General features: G+C 41.1%; 1 protein-coding gene across 1 annotated transcript in view; it reads right to left on the bottom strand.

Annotated features, from left to right (window-relative positions):
- VAV3 (vav guanine nucleotide exchange factor 3) overlaps window positions 1–25,901 on the bottom strand; it is a 148,537-nt gene extending 122,636 nt beyond the window's left edge. The window contains exon 1 of the mRNA XM_063165577.1: window positions 25,671–25,901. Within this exon, the coding sequence (XP_063021647.1) occupies window positions 25,671–25,874 (204 nt within the window). The 5' untranslated portion in view covers window positions 25,875–25,901. The remainder of the gene's footprint in view (window positions 1–25,670) is intronic.
- Between the last annotated feature and the right edge of the window lie 451 nt (window positions 25,902–26,352).

Genomic DNA, 26,352 nt, shown 5'->3' with positions numbered 1-26,352 from the left:
AAATTATTGTTACTATGAATTATAGCTAAGCAGATTAGAAAGCATCTTACAAGAAATTACAAGCTCACATGTTTCCAAGGAAATGTTAAAGCACCAACACTAAGTAGTAAATCAAATTCTTTGGAATATTTTAACAGTAAGAATCTAATTCCTCATCTTCCTCTGCCCCTCTTTTTTTGCTTTTTAAATGCTAATTCATTAGCATGTATCATTATGTTAAGCAGGTTTAAGCTAATTATGATTTAATATCAATAGCCATATAACACCTAACATGTCTTGCAGGCTCTAGAAACCAATGGTAAGCATCTGTCAAACCTGCCTGTGCTTGAGATGAGAGCACATCACCACTGAGTGTGTGCCAGGCAGTGCCTTCAGCAGGAGAGGTGTCCTGACATCACAGTCTAACCCCTTGCAACTTCAAAGACTGTTTAGTGAGTTTGAGTTGGCCCTATGATGATTCCATGTCCATCAGTTTTCTCTTGTAAAATCAAAATGAAATTCTTAATACTATTAAGGTAACCACAGCAGCTACAAGGATAAAGCTGCAAAACTACTAGAACCAAAAGCATATTCATATTTAAATGAATCCATTTTGCAGTACAAGATATGAAAAAGTCTTTTAAAACCCCTTGTTATGTGCTGCCAATGTTTCAGAAAAATTATTTGATTACATTACCCAGAAAACTTTCAGAATTCTCTCCACAACTTTATATTGCAATCTTCTAAAGAAACAGTGTGCCTCATTGACAACAAAGGCTTTTATCACTGCAGTTATTGTATGAAGATGTAAAGATTAGTAAGATAACCCTCCAAATTAAAGAAGAGCATACTGCTAAAATCTAGGAAGTTCTATAAAAGACAACCTTCCTCACAGAAAAAGGCACCATCACTCTGCAGCCTCTCATTAGTAAGTACAGTCCTCAGGATATTTGGAAGCCTACTGCATTATTGTGTTTCTTTTTTCAAAAGAAAACATAGTTCAGCACACCACAAGGGAGATCATTAGAGCAGCTGGGTACCCAGTTTTCAGAGATGCAAGGAGAGCTAAACCTCACTCAAAGTCTCCTCCACAGGAAACACTGTCTTGCAGTACAAGAACTGGTCTCCATTAAAAAAAATAACATAACTTGAAAACATTCCCTTGGAATAGTTCATTATGCATTTTTTCACCCTTTTTTAAACTACATGGCTTACACTACAGTAGTCCAGAATTCTCAGTTCACAGATCAGTACAATATTGCAGTAGGGTAGTATAAGCCATGAGCACAAAAAAGTTGACACTAGTGAGAAATTCAACTTCTCTCTTGCTGATCCACAGACATGCCTTGAGAGGAGACTATATCCAGCACCAGAGACAGATGGACAGAACTCACAACCCATCCCCATTCTGTGGTTCTGTGACGGGGGCTCAGGAGCCTGAACACACTTTTCAGTATTAACAGCTACAGATTATGAAAACATTTCTAAAACATTCTACTGTTTCAGTACTACATAACGCAGCCACTGTCAGGGCTGCTGAAATGGTGTAACTCCTGTGATAAACCACTGTGGGTTTATGGAATAGGTTCTAGTGGCCTCTGGTCTGTTCTACACTGAATGTAATTTTGCAAGAGGCACTAACAGCATTTATTGAAATGACAGGCAAGTTTGGGGAAAAAAGTAGGTCTCCCACCTTAAAAAAGTAGGTGTGGTTTATATAATTGGGATTGTATTTGTCTGAACCTTAAACATAAGACAATGGGCAAATCAAATTATACCAGGTCCCACAGAAATAGTACACTGTTTTCCCCCACAATATTTGCCACTTCACACAAAAACTTTTATTTGAAGCTTTTTCCACACAGAACATTGTTGTGTGCACTGACAGAAAGGCACAGAACTATTTCATAAAGGGTACTGATAGAAATGACTAATTGGATACTAAAAGCACAGGCAGGTCTGAAGCTGCCCACAGGGAAGAAGGATTTCTCAAACCAGACCTTTAATGAAGTGAAAGATGAAATGCAAAAGAAAAAATGGGGGGAAAAAATCATATAACCTCTATTCCCATAATCTAAGAGGTATTTCTCAAAAAATATATTTTGGCACTGAAGTACTTCAATGGAATAAAGGTCTTTTTGATACAGACCATAATATTCAGTATCTAGACTATCCTTTGTACTAAAAGCACTTCTACAGGCATTCAGAAACCAACACAAAGAGCTCTGAAGATCAAATTGTGCCACAAGACATTTAATGAAATTCCAACAGAGCAACACCCGTCAGGGGAGTGAAAACTGAAAGGCCAAGAAATGACAAGTATTCAGGAAAGACAGAGTTCTAATTCACTTTTTTTATTATTTTAATTACCAATAGTGGGAAGGAGGAAAAAAGCTGTTTGTATTTGTTTCAACCTCCACCTCCTTTTTATGATGATGATTGAGTCACAAGCACAGATATTCAGTCACAAGCCTGGGAAGCTGGCAGCTCCCTTGTCTGGATCGGCCATCCACACTGCCTCAAGACAAACTAGGAACATACTGAAGCCTGACTTATCTAAGGCAGTCTAAGCAGATGCTAGGCTATAAGGGGTATTAAATGCAGACTGGATCACTGTCACTTATTGACAGGAAAGGTGGTTTTTTCCCCCACAGTGTGATTCACTTTTGCTGGCAAGGAATACTCATCCCTTCAACACTGCACTTCACAGGTTTTTGTGCTTGTTGAGTTCCCAGCCCCACAGAGACTTCAGGAGGCTCCCAATAACTGCAAAGAGAATGAGACTAGTTGCTCCTAGCCACCATCATGTAGAAGCTATAATAAAAGAGTAAAAAACATAGAAAAGGGATTCTACTTAGCCCATTTCTCACTAAATACACTTCATACCCTGTGGAAGAAACAAGGCATGCCAACCACACAAAGTCCTGAAAGCTTCCCCTCCTATTCCTCCTCTAAATGGCAGCACTTTATAAACTACACAGCTGCAGCAATTTGTCTTTGCCTTATCTTTAAAGAGCCTTCTATGCAAAATCAAAAAGTAATGGCATTTTACATTACAGCATGTTACAGCAAAAATAGCTGAGGAAAGGTCAGGCTTTGAAAACACATATATAAAAGAAGCAATGAGAGGAGCAAATTTGGCTTCAATTGACACATCTCAGAAGGTACAATTGCTTTGTTTTTTCAATTGTGAAATACTGATGTTACATGCAAGGAAGCATATTCAAGGTTTGTCAATATGTGAGGTTATTTATGTTCTTAGAAAAGCAGAATTAAACAAGAATAGAAGTCAGAAGAACAGAAAAGCAAATCATTGCCATAACACTTAAATGCACTTTCTACACCCTCTGCTTACGACAAAACATGAGCTCCTGACCTTTCCTATCTGTTCCTGGAATGATGATGAGAACAGATTAGCTAGGAATCTCTCTTTTTTTTTTTCCCCACTCTGTTCATGAGAATACATGCAAAAAGGAAAATGCTGCACTTATACCTGTTAAGCAAGAGGAGAAATGCAAACATTTCCATAATGGATTTAACTGGAAAGAATTGCTTTTGTACATTCTGTCACCAAGATTGATAAGTGCAAGTTGTTTCAGTGAAAGAAAGCATTGAAACAGAACTTGTTCCCTCAAAATTTCCTTCAAGAAGTTGATTCATGCCCTGAGGGTTGCAGATTCTTGTCTTCTCACTTGTTCCATTTGCATTGGTATTTGTTGCAACAACTGTGCTGATAGGAACAGCATCAACTTCATTAAAATGCTGTTCAAATCCTGCTGAGTCTGAATTTGAGAGAGATCCCAGTACTTGCTACCATGAGCAAACAGCACCATCACCTCGAGTCACCAAGCCAAAGTTACACAGCAGCAAGACCAAAACTGTACCATGAACCTGCACACATAAAAGAGCAACAGTAACTACAGATAAAGATCCAAGGGTTTCATCAGTGCCTACACAGTGTGCATGCACAGGAAACTTCCAGCTTCCTTACAATTCTTTCAGCCACATCCCATAAAGGGAGAAAATCAGGTACTTAGAGATACAGCTGCTCGTATATCAAGAGCTCCTTTCCATAAGCCAGGCTGGACAGTTCCCCATCACATGCCATCTTTGACAGAACAATCCCAAAAGGAGGGTTATTAAAATAGGAGCACATTATACTTCTAACTAGATGTCACAATTATTTTCTTTTTACTATCTGTATGTTAATTAACACCAGATTACTAGATACTCAGACAAAGCCCCACTGTGATACTGACAGAATTGTACAGTCAGGGTTAACAATTCAACACAGAAATCATTCCTGGCTCTTCACAGATTTCAGCAGCCAAAGTACATTAGATTAGTTCTGCTCTGCCAAAAGGAGTAATTACCACTATATGCAGTAAAAAATAGCTGTAATGATTTCTAAGTGAATGAAGTACGGACCCACTGATGAAGTCTTAATTCAACTTCTATTAATGTCTTTTCATAAGCCAGCAGGAGACAAAAGAGCAATGTCGGACTCAGGAATGGCATTTGTAACATTTTTCTTGTTCACATGTGTGCAGCTTTTCTTGGAAAAATCTTTAAAGCCGGAGTCTTACTAAATGAAGGCAAAAGGGCCATAAGGAATTTACAGAGCAAGACAACACAAGAGGATGAGTGATCCTATTTTCAATAAGCAAATGAAAGCTAGCAGGCAAGTAAGCATTATTCTTAGATAAAATCTATTAACTTGCAAATTACATTTAAAAAAGAAACTAACACACACAGGAAGAGCATGTCACTCACATCAAAGGAATTCAGTTTTACATTCTGCATTTGACCTCTTGTTCAGCAAACCACCTCAATCATTCAGAGGATCAATATTTCTAAAGGCCTAAGCAGAAGCAAACCAAGCAAATGTTAAATACCTCCCAAACTTTGCTCTCAAAAAGCCACAAAGCAGGTACACTAATAAATATGGAGGAGACAGCACACTGAGCTCTTTGTAGAGTTGCTTGAGGTTCTGATATCATTACATAACTGAAGCATTTTACTAGGAAATGTGCTATGCAAAGAAGAACAGACACCTTAATTCATAGGATTAAGGAGCAGCCTGGGAGACCTGTAGTGTTATTACCTTTCCAGATGTGGGCATTCTTTGAAGGCCTGCACAACACAAGATGCTGTATGAACTATAAAACGAATTAAATTCCTCTGAACCACTGCTAACACTGTATGAATATTAATAGCATGTTCTTTATTTGCTCGGTTAATGTAGTAATTAAATATTCATAGGAAAGCTCTTAAAATTCCTAACTGACTACAATTCAATTGTGTCTATCACATTTTGGCTTGAGTATGAAGTTTTGTTTATGTATGTTTACTCTTCTCTGTGCTTCAAAGAAAGAAAATGGAAATTGAAACTTGGAAAAGAGCTGAGGAAGCACAAAGGATGCTCCACTTCCATTAATACTGATACAGAGTGAATAGAGGGCAGAGAAAGAAGTTCAAGACTTTTTATGCATTACTAACACTCTCCTTGGCATTAAAGCATTGGTCGAGCAAGTGAGAGCAAAGAGACATGGAAATTCTCTGTGCTCTGAAGTCAAGTCTCCCACAAGCCATGAAACTGGCAACACATGGGAACACTTAGATCATCAAGCCCCCACTACAGGAATTCCCTAAGAGTAACTGGCAAGAAACAGGATGGGAGAACTCAGGACAGCGCCCTGTTGCAAAGAGCAGTTTTTACAGTAGCCCTTGGTTCCCCACTAGCAAGACTTAACTAAATCCACTCTGCAGTATCTTGTCAAAAAATCAGCAGCTGGAACACAGTACCAACCACATGAAGCACAAAGAGATTGGCTAGGGAGATCCTGTGCTTGGTTACCTTTTCAAATAAGTAGTCCTATCTGTCATATGTCCCAAAGCTGCATCTCTAAAATGTCTTTCAACAAAGATCTGAGTGTTTTACAAGCAAATGCAAAAAGGAGGAGGGCAAAGGGAACATGGAAAATAGTCCGAAGGAGAACATGAATAGGAGGAAAACAACAAGGAAATGAAAAGAGGACTCCAGGAAAAGGAACAGGAAAGGAGCAGACACACACTAAAACAAAAAGTTTAAAAAAGAAAATCAAAATAGACTAAAAGAGAGATCCAGGAGCAAAGAGCACTGAAATAATAAAATACTTGATTGATTGATTGTGTGAGACATGAAATAAAAGCCAAACAAGAAAATAATGTGTTAAAATTTTGGTGTTAAAATGCTGCAGGCAAAACTGTTTATGAAAGTGCCATTTAAAGTAAGACTAGTCACTGTCCCATAAGGTGTACTTAAAATTGTAACATGGAAAACTGCTTCTGTAAATGACAAAACTGTTCAGTACACTGATTTACTACTTGGATTGTCATTGGTCCCAACACAAGCTTTCTAAACACTCAACATTTCAACTTAGCTGATGAAATATTAGTAGTTTTCAGAAACCTCAAAACCTATACCTAACTAAAGGAGTTAAACTTACTGTAGGGCAGGGGGGGGAACCCTAAAGCCTCCAGCTTAACTAATACATTTAAACAGCAAAAGGAATGCAAAGCCTCAAACTAATTAGCTCTCAACACTTTCACAATCAGAGAAAACAAAAATTATATTCACACTGAAACCATGAAAAACCTTACAGCAACAGTATGAAACACAGATCTTCACATCTGTGCAAGAGAGAACACCCAACACATCTGTTCCATGTTGTTAGTTTGGCACACTACAGAGCTGCTTCCATTGTATCTTGGTATCTTTTATTCATGACTGTGCTTGGTTTTTACCAAGTCTCTAACGTTAGCACAATAACGCAAGACGACCTCTTACTTTCCCTATACCTGTGCAAGGGAAATAAATATTGGGGTGAGCCCTGAACGAGCCCAGTGGAGGTGTGACACAAAGCTGCCTGGTGTGACACATGAGCTAAAGGCTGCTAATTCACTGGGGGATCCACACCTGACTTCAGCTCCATTACAGGAACACAATCCCTTTTGCTTATTTCTACCCCACACCTAAAAGTAAGAGCACCACTGAATTCACCATCTCAGCTGGATCTTCCTGGTGAATAACCTGTGGCTGTAGTGCCCTGAACACAGGCCCTACAAGCCAGCCCTGGACCTCGACTACATAATCCCTTTACAAACAACTACAGTGTGGGTTCAAGGGCATGTTTAAGTTAGCATGTACTAACTTGTTCTTTTCTGAGCACTTAGATTCTCAAAAGCTGTCAGCACTAAATCCTGCATGGCAATTCCACACACCTGGGGAGGGGAGGGGGTGCTGACAACCTACACAGGGTTGTCAGTTCCTATTAAAGGTAAATCTAGTCCAAATAACTCCTATGCTTTTCCATTTCTTACCAGCAGATACAGATCATGTACTAGGTCTTTGATTTCCACGAGGAAGGAACAATATTCTTATTAACAGTCTTTACTGTTAACATGCATCATTCATTAAATACTTTAAATGTTTTCTCAAATTGCATATGTGTATTCTTTTCCAAATTCTTAAGGTCATGGAACAAATTCCTACAAGACCTTAAGGATGCAAGTACAGCCCTCTACAAATTGCCCAATATGAATCTGACTGTCCTCTAGTTACCTATTTTAAAAATCCGCTGTTCTATTTTTGCTGGCGTGTCACTTCAGGTTTGCAGTTTATTAGACCATTCTCTCCATGGCAAGGACAGGGGTTTCCAATATATTCAGAGAATACTTCAAGGATTGCAAGTCAATTAAGTAGAGCAGGTAAGTCCAGAAGCCCAAACCACAAACCAGTGGGAATAGCCATGAATTGAAATCGAACTCCAAAAATAAATTTGCAGGATTGGAGGCAAAAACTCAGTAGCTGGATAGTGTACTGACTATCTTTTTACATTTTACATTTTTATTTGAGATGTTCTCTGGAGCGTCAACATACTGACCTGCCACCAAATGCCATCCTTCCTGCATTGAGTGCCATATAGTGGAATCTCAGAAGTGCAACCTAGCACTTCCACTGGACAACCCCTCTGTTTCCACACTAGAAAGGATAGTAAATAATCTTCTCTTCTCTAGGCCTCTCTTAGTTTCCCTCCCTATGTTGCCTCTTGCCAAAAGCTGACAAATTCTTCATTTTCTGTTGCTTGTTTAATACAATCAAAAAACTCTACTGCCCTCGTCTGAACTTCTTGCATTTCACTGCATCCTTCTTAAAACAGAAGACCACAACTACAGATTACTGGAGTACTGTGGTTTATGCAGCAGACTACAATGGCATAATGAGCCATAATGCATAACAGCATAATGAATGTTTGGGGCACAAACAAGCTTCAGCGCATGCATTTTGCAAAATTCCCTGGGTACTACATCCTCCACTGCTCCCTATGGGAACAGACTACTATTCTGAACAATCTGGTCTGGATGTCAATGGTGAAGTAGATGAAACAGTGGTTTGATCCACAGCTGCAATTCCTGTGATAAATACTACACAAAACCATTAAGAGTTCTCAACTCCCAAAAATTCTGAGGGAATGGGCAATTAAAATACAAATCTAAAAGTGTAGAACTAACATCTTGTTTTTACCCACAACTGTTTCCCACCATGACACTCTGAAATCCAGCCCATGTTAAGCAAACTGCACTTCATTTGTTCAGTGACATGCAAGCCTCCTAATTAGGGGGTTCAAGTGAAGTATCTAGATAGCACAAGAATTGGTAAGTTTCAGAACCTTAATTTACACCACCAACTTAAAAACAGATGAATCTTTGTGAAACTGCAGTAGGCTTCCTTCCTTAAGAAGGCTGACAAACAGTGAAAGAAAGGTTCAGTGGACATAAAACATTCCACTTGTACACCATTATAGGCACTTGCTGTCTGAAAGGCTGCATTCACTCCCTCCAAGCTGCCTGCCAAAATGAAACACATCACTGAAGGCAACACAAATTTGTGTGGGAGATGTGTCAAAATTGCATAAATCCCTACTTCCACTAGTATGAATTAACAGCTGTGATCATCTCAGCAGAGGCAAGTAAGTGGATGCTCATAGAAATTCACCTGTCACATCTATATGTGTCCCATTTCATGTGACAGCTAAATGGACTGATACCTTGGTCTCACAATAACAGTTAAGGTACACCAAGAAATGGTCCAAAACTTCATTTCAAAGAATGTCAATTTGGAATCTCACAGAGTAAAACAAAAATGAGCATGGTCTTGTGAGAAAGAGGATTTATGAAAATGTGAAAAGAAAAAAATTAAAATCCTAGAGCACAAGTGAGTATTTGTAATAGCCTAAAATAATCAAATAGTGAATAAACCAAATACATTGAAACCTGAGCAGCAGAGCATAATTTAGCATCATCTGGACTCTTACTCCACTGAGCAATTTGATGCAGGGTTTCAAATGGAGTATGTGAGCACCAGTGAGAAGTCTACGCTACTGAACAATACTATGTGCTGAGTCTTATGATATAATATCATATTTTTCTATAATCCAATTAAGAAAACTGTTCTTAAATTACCATAACATAGATGGTTGTTTCAAACAGCTCATTATAAACAACATGAAGGCCGGCTCAGTAAAGAGCCCAACATAACTGTGACTAGATATGTTGCTCTTCAGCAGGTAAAGTCCATGGGAGACCATGAAAAACCACACATGAAAGCTGCCTTGTCAACAAGAGAGCAGCATGAAGCCCAAGATGCAGAGCAAGCTTAGTGTCTCCCCTGAGCCCCAAGCCTCAGATGCCACGATGACCCCTCAGCAGTGCCAAAGGCCCCCAGCCATACTGCAGAAGCTTTGCTGTTACTGGCTCTTGGCAGTTCCTGTGATTCACACTGCAAAATGGTGGGGTGCTGATGGAGCCAAGGAGGAGCTGTTCAGAGCATGGGGCAGAAGATGAAAGCCCCACCTCAATAACCCCCCAGGGCACCCTGCCACCAATACCTCGTCAGGTACAAGTATCTTGCCACATGTTTCCACTCTTGCTTCACAATCCCCTTGGGAAGAGAACTACAGAACATTGCACCAAAATAATAATTTTAATTATTAAAGTACAATGTGGTTTGAGTTTTGGCCCATTATCCCAAGTGTCCATAGAGGAACAATGCTAAGGATCATTTTAAAGTAAAGAACTCACCACAGTCTTTATGCTACTGACTCACAGTTGAATGACTTCAGAACTGCACACATATTGGTGACCTCATGAAAAGCACATTTCTTGAAGCATTTTAAAAACACCTGTAAAAGGTATTCCTCATTCCTGAAAGAAGGGCTGTGTAAATTATTACTGTTAGTTTCACACTTGATTTTCCACTTCCCTTAAATTTACAAGAAATTTACAACAGTGCCTGAAAAACTCATCTACCAAGGCAACCAGAGAGCTACTAACTTGGGAAGTCCTCATTCAGTGCTCTGCTGGTCTTTTGAACTTAGTGAAGAGAGCTGGATCCTGTTTTATTCATAAAATTAATCCAATTAAAATCTAAGATGCTCATACACGTAGAATTAATTAAATATTCCATAATTTAGCAGCAGTGTGTGAGTGATAGCACAACACAATTTAAGTTGGTTGTATAAATATGTCCCTGTCATCCTAAATGTCACATCATCAATAGCATTCAGTTTAAAGAGGCAACCCAAAATCACAGCAAGATCCTGGCTATTTACACAAATCTACATAAAAACCAACAGTCACTCTCGTCATGGCTAAAAGTTTCTGCATGAGCAGTAACCCATAACTGGTTTTGGCACTGATGCATGCATAAAGGAAAACATACAACCTAATATAGGGACAGTGAAAGCATCTGCCTGCGAGCTGTAGGCAAATATTTTTTCTATCCTGCTATACAAAAGAACACATACAGAAGCAGTACAAGCAGCTGCTGTAACATACTTCCAGGCCTCTGCACAAGCATCAGCTTACTAATTGCCTAACAGAACATCACTTCAACACAAATGGTTCCTTAGGTGGTTTTTTAAAATAACACATTGAATGTAAATATTGGAGCTAAGCTGTAAGAATGTCTAGATTTTGTCTAAAAACCTCATTTTATGTCTGGTTTTGTTTAGTATTGTTTTGTTCCACAGACTAATCAGTTAAATAAAATGAAATCTAAATAAAACACAGTGTGATCCTGGATTAGTGACTATAGTCTAAAAGGCATAATAGCTTATTGAGACAAGAATAGAAAGAAAAACAAAATCAATATATATGCAATTTGTAACTGGGGATTTATAACAATGACAGATCTTTCTCTGCCTTCTCTATGGAGACAGTTCTCAGCACTGGAGAAGCAACAATAGTGATTTTCAGAAAAATGGACACAGCAACTCTGCAAGGCTAATTCTTGCCTTTAAGTCAGATAAGCAGAATAGCAGCACGGAGTCCATGTAGCAGAAGACAAACTTGTTTGATTTGTTGCAAGATGATATTTTAGTGTGAACAACTAGACAGAAAAAATATTCAGCAACAGTCTTTTAACAGATCAGAATAAGTGAGGTTACAGGTAACAAGGACAGGAGAGTAATTAGGAAAAAACAATTAGAATAGACCCTTGCAACTAATTTTCTGGCTATAGGAAATATTTGTATTCAGATCCTGTTCACTTTTTTCAGAAACAAGCATTTTTCTATTTATGACAATAATATGGCAATATTTTATAATATGACAAAAATTTTCTATTTATGACAATAATATGCCACTTCTCAATATGTGTTCTTAAAAAACCCCAGAAATCAGTACATAGCAAGTACTTGACCTAGTAAGTCTAATTATTAAACTCTTGCATTGCTCACTTATTTCTAAATGAAACCACAAGAGCAGCTATGTGGGTACGTTCTTTAGCAAGGACTGGAAACTCACAAGTCTGTGACTCATTGTTCCGCTGCAAACAGCTGTGCCACACACAACTGACCCGAGTGAGCTCTGAACATGACTCACACGGCACCAGAATCTGTCCAGATCTGCCACCAGCGAGAGCCCACCCCATCAGGACACAAACACCTCCACACAATTCCTGACAAACTCTCCCATGGCCTCTCTGCTCAAGTCTTCCCACCCGGTTCCAAAGCCTCCCCAGGCAGAAAGGAGCTCTTTCTCTCTGGAGGAGGCACAGGGTACCCACACATCTGCTAAATTCTGTCAGGTGTACACCCTGCCATCAATAAACACAACCTGAAGTTTGTGCAAGCCTGCTTTCCATAATTCAAAGGGAAAATGACTCTTGAAGGATGGCAGGGGGACCAATAAACTGTGGTTCAAATGACATTCCTTTTTTCAATACCAGTATGTCTTGCCACTCAAGGGTATTTCTGATTAATTTTTTTGACAGCTGCAGAGAACTAGCAAAAAGTAAATTGTCCCATTTCCTTATCTGTCAAAACACATCAAGTTACTGTCTGCTAAATGTGGTAATTTTTTGTTTGCAATAGAGGACACTCAAGAACATGCACAGGAAATTCGAGGACCTCCTAACAGAACAATATGGAAATCACTTTTTCTCAGTGACTACTTTTATGAAAACTTGAAAATTTTTATTCAAAAGAAATCTACCCATTTCAAAGCCAGTTGAGGGAGAGAAAAAAACACCACACACAAATTAATTGCTCATCGTGTGTCCTCACAGTGAATTCTATAAACACTCAAGATCCCTATTTTATTTTCCACTGGGGACACTAATAATTGGCAAGAAAATACAGAGAAATTAGAATGGTTGAAAAAGACTATGATTAGAGAACAAATTTTTAAAGGCATTTCTCTAGTTAAAGTCATTCTCACAACTACATACAGTAAGAAAGTTAAAGGAAGTATTAAAGAGGAGGCTAGACTTTGCAATGAAGAAAGCATGATAGAAAACTAAGCAAAAGCCACTTCCTCACAGCAGCATGTTTCAGTTCTGAAAAGCTATCTGAGACAAGTTATTCACAAGTTACGAAAGCTTCAATATCAAAGTAAAAAAATCACTAACCTGGATTAAGATCCAATACTAAAGTACAAAAATCATTGACCTGGATTAAGTTCTCATCAGTATCTCATTGTGAAACAAATAATTTAAAGCTGCTCTAGTACTTCAAATTGTATGAAACCATAACAGCTAGCTTGAAGGGATGAGTATGACAACAATTACTGTTCAAATCTATGTTCTCCATTAAACCAAGAAACTGCATGAAAATAAGTTCATATAGTCCCATAAGAAGCTTTAAAGAAATAAATCACAAATGGTAACATTGAACTGCTTCAGCCTCAAGTGGGGAAATAACATGAACAAACCAAGACAAAAGGTGCACATTTACAGGACAGTTACTGGTCACTGATGCCTTGACCTTCTCGAGCTTTCATTGACAGCACATCCACTTCCATGGAATAACCAGTTGGGCATCACCCAATTCCCTGCCTGCAACTTCCTTGAATTATACCAGGGATATGAAGACTGTGTCCATCCACAGAGAACAAACAAGCAAAACCCCAGAAACCTGAAGAAAAACTATTTAGTATGAAGGCAAGCCCTCAGGGACATCATTGTGTAGTAGCTTGTATCTCACAATAGAGATACTCAGTGTAGTGGTTGTCTCACTTGGAATGTAAATACTGAGTCTGGGAAGCAAAAATATAATTATCATGTCTATCAGCCTCTGAAGAGCGAGTGAAACTCACTGGAAAGACACAGAAACCACTGAGACTGATGTCCAACACAAAGGAGATACAGGATGAATGTGCTGGCTAGCAGGACTGGCTATTTCTGCCTTGCAAGCAACTTTGAAAATCAATTTGAGAAGTAGTTAAAAATAACTACCATTCCAACCCCACCTGCCCCTCAGGACACAGCCACAGAATAATATTGCTTAAGCACTGGTGTGGTGGCACAAATCTCCAGAGGTTGGTGACAAGGGCAGAAATCAAGTGCTTCTGCCTTTGAAAAGAACAAGTTTGCAGTCTGATTCACCCTGCAGGCTGCCAGCACTAGCTTTTATCCTCATCACTCCACCAGAGTGATCTGCCCAGTCACCTGGAACAAAGCAAAATAAATTTGGGGATACCCTCACATATGTTGCAAAGCTCTGACTGCAACAGGGAGGCAGCAGAAACTTTTAAAATAACAGGTGAAAGCAAAGCAATCACCATTTACCAAAAGTAGTCACTGAAAAGCAGTTTCAAATAGCCCAACATGAGATTGCTGGTCAAGCACTGTCTGGTCCCTTGAATCCCATTTTCATTGGTGCTAAAAGCACAACTTCCACCAGACCCTTCATGCCCAGCTCTCTCATCCACGCAGCTTCCGGAGGAGACGCGCTCTTCACCGTGTAGGAAACGGATTTCAGACAATCTGCAGAGCCATGAGGCAACAGGAACAGCAGAGACAACAGGGAAGGGGAGGGGAAACAGTAGAACGGAAGAAAGAGCGTCAGGAATGAAGTGAAGGAGGAAACAGATGCACTGCCAGGAAAAGAAAATACAAGTGGGAGGGGAAGGCAAATGTAGAAGGTGAAAGTAATACAGACCAGTTTGAGAGGACAGAGCACAAGCACAAACAAGCTGCAGAACAGATGAGTCCAAGCAAATGAGAATTACAGACAAGAAGGAAAGGTGGGAAAAATAGTAATAATTTTTAAAACCCCAGACCCATCACAGCAGTACTTAGTAATGACAGAGCAGTCTGGGTTTCTGATGGGGGACATCACGTCACCTGAGTCAAGATAGAAAAATATGAGAAACAGGGAAGATTGTAAAAAGGTTGTCACTAGCAGACCCATCAGGAAAATGAAATATTCTACAGAAGCTCTAACATCTCAAATTCTGCTATCCTTTCAAATCAAGATGAAATGCATTTTAAGTTCATTAAACTTTAACATGACTTTATTGAAACACTGGATTTTGAGGTCAAGCTCTAATATTCATGAGCACGAAACAAAAAAAGCTGAATGCTACTCCATTTCTTTTCCAAATAGTTTTAAAAACATCTTCCAAGAACAACATTTTCAGGGCTAACTTTCCTGCTGAACTGCTTCACCATGAATTTTAGATTGGACACAAGATGAGATGAAATCACTTGTTTCTCACTGGAATTAAAAGATACATAACTTAGGAGTTATTTCCAAACCTAAACGTTTAGCAAAATATATTTGTGGTCCTGCATTTGGGCCTCAGATTTGGGCAAGCATTTTTTAAAAGCCATTCCATTGCATGGAAATGGACACAGGTTCTGTGCCAGAAGGAACATGTCCTTTATTAATATAACAGCTACCTTTACAAGACCTACACAGACAAATCCCACCAAGACAACAATTTTGCCCCAAAAAAGAATGTCTAAGGCTTTTGTTGCTAAGCAGAGGCCATATGCACTCACAAGTACTGTAATACCGCTGATGGAAGGATCCACCCCTCAGGCTTATTATTTCTTGTGAGGTGTGCTAAGAGACAGTGGTACATAATACATTCCCCTTCTTGTTTCAGGACTTGTTAATTAATTGTTGTTTTCCTGTGTTTCTCCCATTGGTCATGGCAAATAATTTGTAATTGTTTTTAATTACGTAATTTTTTAATTCTTAGCAGGTATTTTTAACACTAGAGAATAATTCACATTCCATTAATATTGCTAGAGCTTGTGCTCTTGAAATAACGTGATGTGCTATGGGGCTTCCAAGCTACAAAAACCTACATTCTCAGAAAAGAGAAAGCAGATACCTTAAATTAAGCAGATTCCCCAGGGGTCTACGAATCTGAGCAATTATAGCTGGGAAGACATACAAATTTGAAATACCTTCCAGTGTGCTTCTCAGGAGCTTCTCATGAAGTGCAGCCCACCCTGTAGCCAGCATGGCTCAGCTATCTCTGCATCCACACTCTCCCATCACCCCCAAGCCTTTCATCTCAGCTCATCATTTCACCGGGGTCTTCAGCAGAAAGGGAAACTACAGGGCCATGATACAACTATAGAGGCATTCCAATGGGATTACAGGAGTCACTTCCAAAGAGCTTCATGAAACCTGCAACAGCACAGTACCATTAGCTACCAGCACCTTTGAGGCACAGTCCTTCTAAACAACAATATTGCTTGAAGGCATCACTGAGAACAATTGGGGAGTTAAACCTCAGCTTTACAAAGAATGCCATCTGTTCAGCATACTTGCAGTGAAACCAGCGGCCTCAGCACAATCCACAGAGAAGATGCATCACCATATTCAGTGCTGCCAACCACAAATGCAAAGTGAATGAACACAGACCCTGAATAACTTTCTCATGACTACTTGTAGTGATTAACATTAAGGCACAGAGGTGGGTAAATGTGCACTGCCCTCTGTGATGGAGAAAAAGAAGATCAGGACAGGCAGAAATCAAAACAAAATGGCTCAAGTTAACCCTGCTTGGGACTCCCATAAAACCCCAGGACGTGACACACCTGTTCAAGATCACTTAAGGTTTTAAGTGTTCTGCACTTTTAAAAATGTTCTAAGAATTCAGTCAAACCAAACACTGCTGCTAAGAGGACACACACCCCCCAAACAAGCCCTCTGGGGGTATGGCCCAAAAATTGTTACTTCACATCAAGCATCCAAAAAGCTAATTGAAATCCATACACACACCCAAAAAAAAAAAAAAAAAGGAAAGGAAAGTGAGAAATTAGAGCTCAGCAGGAATTCTCAGCAATGTTTAAAAATAGGAAGTTTCCAATTCAGAAGAGAACATGGTCCACCCCGACACCCTTTGTGCGCATACGCAAAGGTTAAACCATTAAGACAAAGTGAAACCTAAATATTTCCGGAAACAACTGCACACAACTTAGCAAAACTGGGACTAGTGTGAAATGCAAAATTTGAGCCACAAAGTAGGATGAAGAGGCTTTTAAAATAGTTGCCTCAAAATCAGTTAGCTTTTAAAAGCTTGGCAGAAATCCCTTTCCAACCAACCACACATCAACTGACCGTAAGCCCAAAGGCAGCAGCCTGCAAGGGCACTTCAGGGAGTCTCATCTTTTCTATTTTGGGAGTGAAAGATGCTGCAGGCAATAGCAATAATTTGAACATTCTCTCTGGTCTTCTCTCCTACACTACTTTTTTTCCAGGAAAAAGAAATTCAAATCTTGATCTAAATCCTACAGAGCTAAGTGGGATTAATGAGTGTTCTCTTCAAGTTTCAACTCACATGGTAGCACTATGTCATCACCATACCTCCATCCAGAGACACCTAAAATCTGAGGGGACATTAGTGCAGAGAAGGTGTGGACCTCCATCTGCCTTTAACCTTCTCTGTGCTGGAATCAGACATCATTATGCATAGATCCTGAGAAATTCAGAGGGAAAAATACCATGGCCCTCATGGCCTTTATCAGCTGATATAAGGCATCACTGCTACATGAGGCAGTGGTTGATGGGAATTTAAAGTCACTCACTGGAGCACATAAGTACAATTTAAATTTTGGCTGCTAATACACAAGCAGAGCACAAGGAATTATACAAGCTATGATGATGCTATAATTATTACAGTATCTTGGTTTCAACCATGTGCAAAATAACATGCTCATCTCTTAAAGCATCAAATTTCCTGCACAACAGTGAAGTCAGACTGCTTTGACAATTAACACTAAGGGCCAAGTTCTAAACATTCTGTTTTGGTTGACTCTCAGGCTTCTTTCCATGTAGAAACAGTGTGAATGAAGGAACAAGCCGTGGTACAAAACACCCTAAGTACAGATTATACAGCACATACCATTACACAACTCAGAAACAAGTAGGTAAATTTGATGGCACCAAGGATTAAAGGGCATATATAAGGATTTTGGAAATACAAATAATCTTGTTCTGCTAAGCTTTATACCAGTTAAAAATATGCTTTAGAAATGCCTTGCTTTGTTGGTATTGTTTGGTTAGGGTTGATTGGAGTTTTTTCAGAAAATATTTGACTACAGTAACAATGTTTTTTCTGTGGTTTTTTTTATATGTTTGGCTTTTTTTTTGTTTTGTTGTTGTTTTTATTTTCCTTGTTTGTTTCTGCAGGGCAATCATACCATAATCTCTATATGATTTAAAATAAGTTTCAGGAACAGAATGAGCAGAAAACTAAGTCCTGACAGATTAACTGAATACCTATTAACCAATTTTAACATAAAATTCTGAATGAAAGCAAAGGCCAAAAATATTTAGGATTGTAATATCAGACATCTGAACCACACCTGTAGGTCTGCAAGACAATTTTAAACAGTACATGAGTGGCTTTTATACAAATTGCTACAATACCTCAATAGTATGCAATTTATGTCTAATGTTTCATGTTATGAATATACAAAGAAACAAATATCCTACTAATAGTCCTTCAGTGTTTCATGTTACCAAGACATTCACTATTGACATTTAGTATAGGATGACAGAAAGGGTTATTGACCCATATTTTTCCAAAAGATATATTCTCACTTGACAATGTGGTAACTGAAGCCAATAGCATTCACTGAGCTTTGAGAGAACATCTTTCTCTTAAATATAAAAATTCAAAGATGTCAGTTCAGATTGCATTTTACACATCATAAGTCTCAGCAAACAGCTGGTATTTCACAATGCCTCCAGTCTTAAACATGACTTGTCAAAGCAAAATAAGAGGGAAGAAAAGGTAGCTCCAGATGATGCCAAGTACACTAAAAAGTGCAGGGGAAGAAATTAATAGTCATTTGATAAACTGCACATCAATTCATATTCCTCTGTGAATCTGTATTTTTAAATACTGAAATAATAGAATGTAAGGTAGTACTAAACATTGCTATGAAGTATTATGGAATGAGATGAAAGTACTGCAATGCTGTTTCACAGCAACAGAAAGAAGAAAAAAATCAAAGGTTTCTGATGGGGGACTTTCTTCGGTTTGGTCTTTAAAGAACCAGAGGTACAATTTTAGTATTGCAGGAACAAGTTCAAAAACTGGCACCTCTACATAAAGCAAAACTTAAAGAAGATTAAATTATCAGTGACCTAATTAAACAATGCATATTCCTCTGTACTCACACCCACACAATCAGGGCACAAGCCAGGACCCCCCTGCCTGCTCCAGGCGGTGACACACACAGCTCTGGCCAGTTGCTGCCCTGTCCCCCAGCATGTGGCAGCACACAGAGGGAGCACACCCCAGCAGCTTTCCTCTGCAGCCACACACGCTTGTCCTGTTCCTCTCTGGGTCAGCTGCTGGTCCAGGAGCCAGCATTACCTCAGCAGAAGGGTCTCCTCTGTTTCACCAAGATCAAACCATGCTCTGGAAGCCCTTGGTGCCCGTGACTCTCACCAGGCTGCCAGCCACTGCTCCCATTAACCCTGCTTGCTCCCCAGCACTCAGACCAGCGCCAGCCAGGCTCAGCCATGCCAGCTCCTGCTGCCACGGCCAGGATGGATGCACCACACACTCCCTGCAGGCTGTGCCCCCCATCCCCTGCAGCTGCCTTGCAGCCCTTTCTCTCCCTGCCCTCTGTATTTGCTTCTTTACAACTATGACTTCATCGACTCTTGACCTTCAGAGGAGAGCGGAAGGAGACGCATGTGGGAAATCCAAGACCCTCCATGTCCCAATGCACAAACTGTACTGCTGGTTTTTGCCAACCCAGCCTGATGGGCACTGCTGCAGCCTGGCAAACAACCTCCTGCACCTCACAGGGCCAAGGCAGCATGTTACACCAGAGACTGGCATGCCAGCATTGAAAGCCATTATCCATTATCATTAAAGAGTAACACAGCATATCCAGATTGGTTTTTTGTACTTATCTTGCGATAAATATCAAAATTCTTAAGTGTCTTGCTTGCTGATACCATTTTCAAACCAGCTTCCTAATTTCTTATGACTGACCATTCTCTGTAGTTAATATTGTTTCCCTTGATTATATCCTCCTACTTTCTCTCTTCTTTAACCCTTTAGATTGGTTTCTTTTCATATGCAGTTCAACTTGCCACTATCATGGGTCTCTCACCTTTGTCAGACAAGGCTCTGAAAAAAACTTGGCTTTTCCCACATGACACAGCAGTGAGCCATACACAGACATTAATTCATATCATCCACTGCTGGCAGATGCTACAGCTTCTGTGAGAAACCAGCACAAATATTTTTTCTATTAATGCATTAGATAGTTGTCAGCACACCAAATTTTGTGCAGAAGGGAACATTTGAGACACCTCCTGGCAAGATGCATATGCTGAATTTAATAACTGTACAATAAACATAACATGTTTAGCTTTACCATAGAGTACAACTACAGTTTTCCCTTCCCCCTGACAAGAAAGAATCAATGTGCATCAATTAAAATCATTATATCAGTTTTCAAGAGCTATTTTCTTCACCTTCTTAAGGTATGAAGAATTACCTAGAAAAACCAGGTCAGTACTTTTTCATCAGTCTTTTCTTAGAACAAAACAGAGGTCATATTAAGGTTTTGCTTTAAACAAATACTTATTTAAAATATTTTATCAAGTCCAACACACATAAGATATGCATATGTACATATAACTTACACATGGCTAAATACACCTTTTCTGGATAATATATCTTATAGCCAATGTAGTTTTCATCTAAATGAATCATGGAAATAAAGCTTAATGCGGTGAAGATGTTAAGTGGACCAAAGTACCAGCAAGTAAACAAAGAGATTGAAAACATTTGAAGTTTAAAAATATTTTTTAAACAACTGAATTCTTTTAAATGTATGTGAATATACAGCAAGATTGAAAGAATTCAAGAATAGGGGGCAGTTAAATACTGACAAAACTGAACCAGTTTCTAAACTCTTGTTCAAGCCCAAGGAGTTTTACATTTACATTAATACAGTTTTTCTGAAACTGTAGCTTTGTGGTACTTCCTAGCATGTAACACAGGAAGCAAACACAGCACAGCCACCTGCAGGGAGCTTACAGAGGGGCTGCACACTCAGGGCAGGAGATCAGGGTTGTCAGCTGGGGGAATGGAGAAGCTCCAAGCCAAAGGCAGTATCAGAGGAAACAGGGAGGTTTGTCTCACACAGCACACCCACATCCTGAGACCACCTGATACCACTGCAATCAAGAAAAATAAACTCCTGCACAAAAGCTCTGTCACCACACCAAAATACAGCACGAATGACAAGATAACCAAGTTCCTTTGGACAATATGGTCACACCAAAAAAAGTAACTCCCTAAAATTAGAAAGTATTTGACCTTTTAATACTAAGTGAGGGATATCTTATTTTTACTAGAATAATAGGAAATAGTTCTTTTTGATATTTAATCTATGTCAGCATCCCCTTTAGGTAAACTCCCATGGCAGTATTGCATTAAGTGCTGTTTTCCTGTTTAGCAATCTCTCACAAATTAACTTGCAAAAACCATTTCAAAACTAGCTTGCAAAGTATTAAAGATAAAAGATAAGCATTAAACAGATGACATCTTCTGCAAATCTATCATAATCCATTGGTTTAGGTTTTACATTTCTGTTGATAAATTACTTAAATTCTTGTCTGATGACAACTAAACATCATGATTAGTACTTTCTGTTATGGATCACTTCTATTTTTATTACTTTCACCAGCCTACATTGCCAAGAGGCAGCATCTGAGACAAGTGAATGACTACAGTGAACAGCTCTGAAGACACAGACACTGAGTTTCAGTGCTCCATCCTCTGCCTCACTGTCACCATGGACTGAGGCTCCACTTCAGGGGAACCCTGTAACACACCAGCACAACAGTCAACCTCCCCTACTCATTCAGCAAATTCCCTCTTCTAGCTCCATTCCCAGCAGCTAGTGCTGAAGTGTTTGGTGCCTGCAATAACAGCACTTTCACAACACTGAGTCAGGCAGGCTCCCCTACAGTCAAAAAGGTCTCTTGATCCATCTCTTACATTTCCTTTTCTGATGGCACATGCATCAGAAAAGGAAATGTAAGGTTAAAGTAACTCAAGTTGTTCACTCGTGGGAGTTCAAACAGCAAAGTGAGTTTGAGCCTTGACACAAGAGTTCTTAATAGAACCAACATTTTCCTGTTCTGTTTAAAGTGAAAACTCCTGGACATGCATGTCCCTGAACCTGAATTTCCAACCTCATACAAAGCCCACGTGTAATTTTTCACAGGGGACCTCAGCTTCTCAGACAGGAGCCTGGCAGCACTGAGCTGCCAATCCAGGACAGAAAGGCTCAATGCTGCTTAGCTTTTATATATGCAAGGTTTATACTTTTAATATCTGAGGCTCACTTTCTGCAAAGTGTAACTGACTGGATCAGCTTCTGTTCTTCAAAGGACAAATTCCACCAACCAAATATACATATTTTCATAAACATACAGTAATGCAGATGAAAACAACCAGCATTCAAAAGGTTCAAACCCCAGTGTTTACACCCTAAAGCCACTGAGACATTTCTCTTGTACAGGCATTATCTCTAAAAAGGTAAAGGGGCAGAATCCACAGATCTCTAACACATAAAACAGCCACCCACGAGAACAGCTATGGCACAAGGTGTATGGCTGGTGATGGGACAAAGGCATGTGGTTCCCCATACTAGCCAGCCCATAAAACACACCCCATGCCATCTGGTCAAGCACATTTCTGTTGCAGTGTTGATCATCAATCTCAGTTCCTGCTCCAGCAAAGCAGCAGTGCCCCTGTTTGAATCAGGGTCCACCAAAAAGCAGCATCTGGCACCACAGCATCAGCCACAATCCCTCTGCACTTTTGATGTGGCTTATAAAGGGTTACCAAGGGCTACCGGGCAAAGCTGACAGATCACTGATGTGTGATCTGCTGCGTTTACTCCGAAAAAATAAATATGTAACAAAATGGAAAAGACTTGATACTTTCATCAGAGGACTGACACCTACTCCTAGGTCTGCCTGAGGCACCATCTCTCACCTTCCTGTTCTTTGGAACTGCTGCATTTGCAAGTAGCCCCCAAGACATGAATACTTGGTTCATAGAGCAAGGCCTGACAAACATCACCTGCAGTAAGAGACAAGGCCAAAATCAAACAGCCTGCCCTCAATGAGGCCCATTCACAAAGCCTTCATCCATCCTTCTCAGTCTCTGCATGGATTAAGAACAGTGCACAAAAAGTCCCCTGACCCATTCTAAGACTTAGTGCAAGAAACCAACATCAGATCAGGCAGTACAGGAGCTGCAGCTCAGTTCTAGAAGATGAGGGACAAGGGCCATATGAAGCTCAAGCAGCTCAGCTAAGCAGTACAGGCACAGCAGCACTTTCAGACAGACTCTGCAGTCTGTGGCCAAAATAATTCCCATCCTAATGCCAACCCTGCTCTGCCCCCAGTGCCTATAACTCATTACCCCACAAGGAAGGGTGAGCTAACTAGTGTTTCTACAAGACCCCAAGATCCTATGATACAGCAACTTTATGATGCAAATCTACTCTGACACAGTATTAGATTACTGACAAGTACTATTGTGACAAAACTCATAGCTTAGGGCACAACTCCAAGCAGATCTCACCAACTGGACAATCTTCAAGCCATTGAGACTTCTCCAGAAGTTGTACTCTGAGCTCTTTACAGTCTCAGCCGCAATTTACAAGCAACTGGCAGAATTTCAATTTCAACCATTTTTGAAATTTACACTTGAGTGATCACTTCCAGCAGAAAGGGTGTCCACTTTTCAAAAAGCCCACAGAACCTCAGTAAGATCGCCAAATCTTGAACTCACAGAACACAAAGGTAACATTCCCAGTAAATCCAACACTAGGCAGAGTTATCCATTATAGATTTTGATCCAACAACAGTTCCCTTTGTTTAAAGAGTAAAATCAGTGTAGGGTAGAGAAATGCACCAGTGGATAGAACTGTCTGCAGCACTGTGCAGTGCAGATACCTCAGGCATACAGCAGACAGAGACAACTCTTGTAAATAATCCAATATCTACAATTATAATCCATAGTTCAAACATACTTAGAGAAATAAATGTTAATCTTGATTCCCAAAATGGCTCTAACAAAGCAGACAATAGAGCATGTTGATAACTTAGATTCAGTAGACAGAAGGAGACCACCATGGTTTTAATTCATCAAAAATAAAATTAAGTAATAGTGGTCCAGATAATCAACATTAATTTAGAATTCAAGTTGATGCAATGAGTTGGCCATCTCAAAAATATCATGACAACACATTTCTAGTACATTAAAAAACACAGATATAAATCAAGGCTCTGGTGTAGCAAGTGCTGAAAGTCACAAGTTGTAATGGTGCAGAGAAAAAGCTGAACTGGATTTCTACCATTCAGAGAAGCCCACCCTTTGTGCTCCATCGCTCAGATGAAGTATTGCCTCTGCCATTCAAGCAGGCACTTGAGCTCTCAAGTACACGGAGATAGCCTTTGTACCATTCGCATCTAGTGCAAGAGTCTCAGAGCTTTGACTCTGACTAGCTGAACTACGTTTTTCCTTTTTGCACTCAGAGCTTCCAAAAAATGCTGCCTTGGTAGTAAGACATAGCTGCTAAAAGAAAGAATTAGTAAGAAATAAAATAACTGGGTTTTAAGCAAACATCGACAGAGACATGGATAAAGCAGTATAATTCACTCCACTGCTTTTTGCTAGCATCATAAACGTGAATGGCAATCTCTATTTCTGTAAATCAAAAAGAGAACCACAACACTGAAATGTTCCAGTGTATCTGTTTCTCAATGTTTTAAAACACATGACAGGCTCAGAAGTTAGTTTCCTTCCAAACAACATCTGCTTGGCTGCCACCATCTCTGCCGAGGCATAGGTGTGCACGAAGCAGTGACAGGAAGTCAAGTATATATAGTCTCTTCTTGAATTATTAATATCATCTTATCTCGATATCTGAAGCCAACTTTGAGTCACAGTAACAAAATATCAGTCCAAACTAAAAAAAAAGCATTTAAAACAGCGTAAATTAGGAATTACACTTAGGTATTAAATAATGATTCCAAATATCAACTTAAAAAGCCAAAAATAAAAGGGCCTGAATTTAAAATAAATAAAAAAATAGTATTACACAGGCAACCAGCTATCAAGATCACGATTTCTCGTTACTAATCAGTCCTCCCCATTCACTTCACCATTGTAAGTCACAAAAAGCGAAGAGCAGCTGACTGGAGCTACCAGGGCTTCTTCAGCCGCTGCCTCCCACAGCCCCTGCCCTGCCCTGGCTGCTCCGGGCGGGCTCAGCTCTCCGGCCACGCCGGCCCGGCGTCCCCAGCCGCCCTCCCTGTCCACCAATGTCCCTACAAGTAGCCAGAAAAACCAGAAGCGAGAGGTCGTTTGATTTGTAACCCGCTCCCATTAAACAGTAACGCACACAGATGTTAAAATGGTGACCCTGGGACTGCTGCGGGAACTTCTCCTTAGCACGGCCACCCCACGACGGGCCCGAGGGACTCCTGCCGAGCCGCCTCCGGCTGCGGGCCAGGAGCCCTCACGGAGCCCTCGGGAGCCCTCACGGAGCCGCCGGCCCGGCGCTGCAGCTGCGCCCTGTCCCAGCAGCCGGGACGGGACGGGAGCGCCGAGCCCGGGCTGGAGCGGCCGCACGGCGCAGGGAAGGTGCCCGGCGAGGAGTGCCCCGGCTCGGACTCACGCTCACCGCCCTGCAGGCGCGGAGGCTCCGGGCTGCCGGCGGGCAGCGGGCGCATCCCGCTCCGCAGCCCGCGGGTCCCGCTCCCGCAGCCACAAGGCAAAGCACGGGGAGACCCCGCAGGCAGCCCCAAGGGCGCGGGCAGGGGCTGGGGCTGGGGGAGCGGCCTCACCTGGGACATCTGAGGGCGCAGGTTGATCTCCTTCAGGTTGATGGAGTGGCTGCGGAGGTTGTTGAGCAGCTGGCAGAGCAGGACGCCGTCGCGCAGCGTCTGCGCCAGGTCGAAGACCTGGGCCGTGTCCCAGGTCACCCGGTGGTTGGGCGGCAGCACCTTGCAGCTGATGAGCCACTGCCCGCACTGCTTCCAGGGCTCCATCCCCGCCACCGCGCCGCGATGCTGCGGCCGCGGCGGCCCCTGCTGCGCCCTCCCGCCGCCGCCGCCGCCGCTGCCGGCCCGTCCCGCCCCGCGGCCGCCCCGGGAGGCGGCTCCGGCGGCTCCACCGCCCCTCGCCGCGCCCCGCGCCCGCCCAGCCCGGCCCCGCTGCAGGGGGAGCGCGGGGCCGCCCCCAGCCCGCGCCGGGCCGCTCCTCTCGTCTGCTCGCCCGGGGATGGCACAAACACAGCACCTGCGACACACAAGGCTGCTCCGACAGGCAGGTGTAGAGAGCGGCGCAGTGGCATGTTCTGCCTTATTGTGAGTCCTTTGTCCTTTCACTCAGCAAACAGCAGAGCGCTCAAAGAGGTTCAAGCGGAATGCTCTCAGCGACTTCTAGAAACGATAGAGAACACATCATGGCATAACACTGTTTTCCCATCTGTTCTCCCCTAAAGTACTTTGCAATTACTTCAATTTA

This window comes from Melospiza melodia, chromosome 11 (genome assembly GCF_035770615.1).
Source record: "Melospiza melodia melodia isolate bMelMel2 chromosome 11, bMelMel2.pri, whole genome shotgun sequence".
In the NCBI taxonomy this organism is placed as follows: Eukaryota; Metazoa; Chordata; class Aves; order Passeriformes; family Passerellidae; genus Melospiza; species Melospiza melodia.
This window is presented reverse-complemented; position numbering and strand designations above follow the sequence as displayed.